Below are 6,065 nucleotides of genomic sequence, written 5' to 3'. Positions count from 1 at the left end.
CCGACTAAAGAGCCTTTCGCCATTTCCTCAGGAATGGAGTAACTGACCTGCCCGAGAGCTGAACCGAGAGAGAGAAACCAAATAACCAGCAGTACTTGCCCCGCCATTGTTCTGTCCGAAATTCTGCAGGCGACTGTTGAGTAAAGATGAATGTAAAGACCAATTAAATCAACCCAAAAGGAGGAAAGAATAATGCAAATATTCCACTGCCAAATAAATGTTAAAAAGTTAGCAATTCCAGTAAAAATTGTCTTGGTGCGCATTAAATCTGCAATCTCTGTGATTCATTTTCTCTCTTCTCATGAGACTGGGTGCCTAGCTTCCGTCTCTCTCTCTAATACTATTGAGATGATGGGGGTGGAACTGCTGAAAATCTGCTCTCTAAAGTCTAACACATTGACCAACAGCGGCACTTTGAGTCCATTCTGATGAAGCACAGAAACAATCAAATCGACCCACTATCACTGACTTCCAGCAATGTTTTAGAAGCACTAAGCACTTAATTACAGCAATTCATAATAAACAATGGCTATAATGGTAAAGCACTTTATAAAATAGGTTATTATCAAATATTAAAATAAAAAAGTATAAGAAAAGAAAACTTGGAGTTGCTCAAACGACCTAAATTCGCTTTAAAAGAAGAAATTTAAACGCCAAAACCAATAAGAAATGTATTCGTCAGAATTTTAAATTTGTGCTGTAAAATGTAAAATAGTAAATGCTGTTCATCCTAGAACTCTTACCCCGCCTCCCCCCAAAAAATCCGAAAAGTGTTTATGAGGTAAATGAGAAACAGACCGCATTTCAGAACCATGGACAGAGAAGCAAAGCCGAGACTCCGAATAAAGCCGCGTTTAAATCACATTCTGTAAAAGATGAAAAATATCCAGGACAAAAAAAAGAAACTATCACAAACTGTGCTATTACATTTTAAGGATGGTACTGCTGGAAAGTAAATACCAAAGTATCAATGTACACTGTCATGCACTGACGTGAGAAATGAAGAGTTTGGTTCCAAAATGAGATAACTCCGTTATTAAAAAAATTCAAAAATCATGTTTTTTATTATGTTATCATGTTTTTATTGTGTTAGTTAGCTGTTTTTTCTAAGTTATTATGACTTAAATAAAAACAAACCAACTGCAGTTTGATTGATATTAATGAGTTATCTCATTTTGGAACCGAACTCTTCAATATAACGAAAAAACAAGTAAGAAGATAAACAATTATGTTTTTTCAATTATTCATTTTATTTAAGATAACAAACAAAGATGATAAAATTAAAATAATTTTCAACGACATGGATTATACGGCATTTGACCTTAAGATCGAGTAGGGACTGATAGAAAACAAACACTCGGACACCAACAGTCTGTGAAGCTATAGAACAATGTATCTACTGAACAAGTAAGTGGCAAATATTTGTGAGATTGTAATATGTAAGATTCTCACCTGCTCATCAAAAATCTCATTGGTCAGTTTCTCTCTCTGCTCATGTGTGAGTGTCTGTGTTCCACTGGTGTCCAGACTAATGATGCTCTCACTGCAAGGTCTGACGTATTTCAGATCACTCTTTCTGGAGTCAGTAGTTCTGCAAACATCATAATTGTACACGTGCTGTAAAGTTCCTGTGCCCCCTACGTCTGCGTAAAGGGGCGGATAATACGGAATAACTGGAAGATTCGCTCCAGATTTGTAAAACATCCGCTCGCGTCTCCATCTGTAGCACTTGACTGACAGTATGGCGATGATAGACACGATAAAGAGAAACGAAACCACAGCCAGAGCCAAGACTAGATAAAAAGTCAGGTTGTCGTTGTATTCCTTGTCGTGCGTAAAGTCAGTGAACTCCGAGAGCACTTCAGGGAAGCTGTCCGCCAGCGCCACGTTAACATTGACTGTAGCTGAACGAGAGGGCTGTCCGTTGTCCTCCACTACAACAGCGAGTCTTTGTTTCACAGCATCTTTATCTGTCACCTGGCGCACAGTTCTTATTTCTCCATTCTGTAAACCCACTTCAAACAGCGCCCTGTCTGTGGCTTTCTGCAGTTTATATGAGAGCCAGGCATTCTGTCCAGAGTCCACATCAACAGCGACCACTTTAGTGACCAGATAACCCACATCTGCCGAACGAGGCACTATTTCAGCCACCACAGAACCACCAGACTGGACCGGATACAGAACCTGTGGCGCGTTGTCATTCTGATCCTGAATGATTATTCTCACACTCACGTTGCTGCTCAGAGGAGGTGATCCTCCATCTTGCGCTTTTACGCGGATCTGGAATTTTTTTATCTGCTCGTAATCGAAAGATCGCACTGCGTGTATGACTCCACTATCAGCACTGACGGACACTAACGAGGAGACGGGCACTCCGTTAACAGAGGAGTCCTCCAGTATGTAAGACACACGAGCATTCTGGTTAAAATCTGCGTCTCTGGCTCTGACTGTAAAGATCGAAAGACCCGGGGTGTTGTTTTCTTGTACAGAAGCCTCATAAGAGCTTTTCTCAAAGACAGGCGCGTTATCATTCACATCGGATAATTGTAAGGAGAGAGTGATGCTGCTGGAGAGAGAGGGCACGCCCTCATCAGCACACATCACAGTGATATTATACTGGGACTCTCCCTCCCGATCTAAATCACCGTCTGTCACAATACTGTAAAATCCATTAGAAGTTGATTTAATTGTAAATGGAATATTTTCATTTACAATGCACTGAACCTGTCCATTACTGTCGGAATCCGGATCATTAACACTGACTATAGCAATCACTGTGCTCTGAGGCGAATCTTCGGGTATTGCTGTAGATTTTGACATCGCACTGATGACGGGCGCATTATCATTTACGTCAATCACGTCTATTATGATCTTACTAGAATCTGACAGGCCACCGTTATCTACTGCTTCTATATCAATTTGGTAATGCTTGGATGTTTCGAAATCGAGTTTTCCTACTAACGTCACCAAGCCATTTTCATCTATTTGGAAAAAATCAGATACGCCGTCACTGTTCGCAATTAAGTAACCGACCTCGCCATTCGCCCCTTTGTCTGAATCTGAAGCACTAACAGAGATGACTGATTTTCCTTCCTCAGAATTTTCACTAATAATTGCTCTATACATAGGTTTAGTAAAAACTGGAGCATTATCGTTTGCATCAATCACAGTTATATGTATCTGAACGGTCCCTGACTTCGGTGGATCTCCACCGTCCATTGCCGTTAATACCAGAGACATGTTCTCCTGTTTTTCTCGGTCTAAAGGCTTTTGTAGAATCATTTCAACCTTTTTACTACCATCACTCTGACCATGAAGTTTTAAATTAAAATGATCAGTAGGCTGTAGAAAATAACTTTGCAGGCCATTCGCACCGATGTCTGCATCTATCGCTTTCTCCAGCATAAACTTTGATCCCACGACAGCCGATTCGCTTATATCAAATCGTCTCTCATTTCTTTTAAAAATAGGGGAATTGTCATTAATGTCTGTAATTTCAATAGTTACTCGAAACAGTTCCATTGGATTATCAAGAATAATCTGTAAATGTAGTGCGCAAGGCGTTGTCTGTCCGCATAGCGCCTCTCGGTCTATTCTCTCTTTGATAAGGAGGACTCCCTTGTCTTTATTCAGCTCGATGTATTCAGCGCTGTCTCCTGTATAAATACGAGCTTTACCAGATTTCAGTCTCTTTAAATCTAAACCCAAATCTTGCGCTATGTTACCGACTAAAGAGCCTTTCGCCATTTCTTCAGGAATGGAGTAACTGACCTGCCCGAGAGCTGAACCGAGAGAGAGAAACCAAATAAACAGCAGTACTTGCCCCGCCATTGTTCTGTCCGACATTCTGCAGAATAACATAAAAAGACGACGAAGAACAAGATAACATATATGAATCAAGAATGTGTAGAGAAAAATACTGATATGTCCAAAGTATAAAGCAGCAAAAGAAAGTAATGTAATTCCAGCAAGACATTAAATTATATCCGTCATTCGTGTTTTCTCTCCTCCTCATAAGACTGTGCCCAGCTTCCGTCTCTCTTTTTAATAATATTGAGATTATGGGGGTGGAACTAGACTATGACACACTGACCAACAGCGGCACTTTGAGTCCATTTTGGTGAACTACAAAAATCGATCTACTTTCACTTAGTTTCAGCAATGTTTAAGAAAATATGTACATACTGTACATATTGTACACAGAACAAACATCAACATTTGTCCCTCCGAATAAACAGTGACTACAAAGGAAAAGCACTTCATGAGACTGAGTGAATTTTTAAGGAATTAGATTATGATGGGATTAGAACAAATTTATCAAACCAGATATAATAGTAAAGCTATTAAAATTACACCTGACTATAAGCATTCATTGTATGATGAGTTTGAGCCCTTGCTTTCAGGTCGAAGATTTAGGATTCCAACGTTTCTTAAAAATGGGGAGAAATTCGTTTTTAACATTAGTAGTTGTATGTTTAAATGATAGATCGTTTTTTTTTACGTTGTTGTGTTGCATGATGTATGTTGTATTGTTTTAATGCGAACGCATGTTGAAAACCCACGGAAACTAAATTTCCCCAAGGGGACAATACATGTACTACTACTACTACTAATATTTCGACAACAACAACAAAAACGTAAGCAGAGAAAAATCGACAGTTGCCCAATTGTATTCGCATGTATACGTTGATCAGACAAAATCGTGAAACAAAAACACAAATATAAAAAAATATATTATAAAATAATGGAACTGTGAGCTGTAACAGGATACTTAGACTGAACAGTTGGGGAGAAAAAACAGAACCTGTTACTTTCCCAAAAAGCAGAGAGGTGTTTATGAGGTCAATGAAACACACATTGTATTTCAGGACCATGGCCAGAGAAGTATAGCCGAGACGCCGAAAAACGCATTCAAATTAGATTATATAACAAAGAAAATACATCCAGGGGAGAAAGTATAATAATCATATAAAAATAATGTATGCAATGATTAATGTTAACACTAATACCGAGGACATAGCGTGGTATCAGTACTGTCGGGCACTGACGGGGGAAATAAAAGGTTAAAGTAAATGAAAAAACCTTCCACATTATGATTCTTTTTCATTTAAAGATATATAGAAAGGAAATAAAGGTATACAAAGTTTACATAAAAGCAAAAAAATCTTTCTCATAATATGTATTCTTATTTATTAATTATTAAAAACGGATAAGGCAAGATGTGGTGAAAAATCCAATCAAGTGAACCATAAGACCAATTACTTTCAGAATAAATAAACTTTAAACAAAGATTCTCACTTGATCACCAAAAGCCTCATTGGTCAGTTTCTCTTTGTGCGCATTCGTGAGTGTCTGTGTTCCACTGGTGCCCAGACTAATGATGCTCTCACTGTAAGGTCTGACATATTTCAGATCACTCTTTCTGGAGTCAGTGGTTCTGCAAACATCATAATTGTACACGTGCTGTAAAGTTCCTGTGCCCCCTACGTCTGCGTAAAGGGGCGGATAATACGGAATAACGGGAAGATTCGCTCCAGATTTGTAAAACATCCGCTCGCGTTTCCATCTGTAGCACTTGACGGACAGTATGGCGATGATAGACACGATAAAGAGAAGCGAGACTACAGCCAAAGCCAAAATAAGATAAAAGGTCAGGTTGTCGTTGTATTCTTTGTCGTGCGTAAAGTCAGTGAACTCCGAGAGCACTTCAGGGAAGCTGTCCGCCAGCGCCACGTTAACATTGACTGTAGCTGAACGAGAGGGCTGTCCGTTGTCCTCCACTACAACAGCGAGTCTTTGTTTCACAGCATCTTTATCTGTCACCTGGCGCACAGTTCTTATTTCTCCATTCTGTAAACCCACTTCAAACAGCGCCCTGTCTGTGGCTTTCTGCAGTTTATATGAGAGCCAGGCATTCTGTCCAGAGTCCACATCAACAGCGACCACTTTAGTGACCAGATAACCCACATCTGCCGAACGAGGCACTATTTCAGCCACCACAGAACCACCAGACTGGACCGGATACAGAACCTGAGGCGCGTTGTCATTCTGATCCTGAATTATTA

At 39.6% G+C, this 6,065-nt stretch overlaps 1 protein-coding gene across 16 annotated transcripts in view; it reads right to left on the bottom strand.

The window, feature by feature from the left end:
- LOC130563561 (protocadherin gamma-A11-like) overlaps positions 1–6,065 on the bottom strand; it is a 173,129-nt gene that overhangs the window by 48,660 nt on the left and 118,404 nt on the right. Inside the window, exon 1 of one of the 16 annotated variants that reach the window (XM_057349197.1) lies at positions 1,453–4,146. The exons of the other annotated variants lie outside the window; for them this stretch is intronic. Coding sequence (XP_057205180.1) covers positions 1,453–3,861 — 2,409 coding nt within the window. The 5' untranslated portion in view covers positions 3,862–4,146. Of the gene's footprint in view, positions 1–1,452; positions 4,147–6,065 lie in introns of those variants that run through there. 16 annotated transcript variants of the gene reach the window in all.

The sequence above is a fragment of the Triplophysa rosa genome, linkage group LG13, assembly GCF_024868665.1.
Source record: "Triplophysa rosa linkage group LG13, Trosa_1v2, whole genome shotgun sequence".
NCBI lineage: Eukaryota > Metazoa > Chordata > Actinopteri > Cypriniformes > Nemacheilidae > Triplophysa > Triplophysa rosa.
The sequence above is the reverse complement of the archived record's forward strand: the minus strand, read 5'-3'. Positions and strand labels throughout refer to the sequence as shown.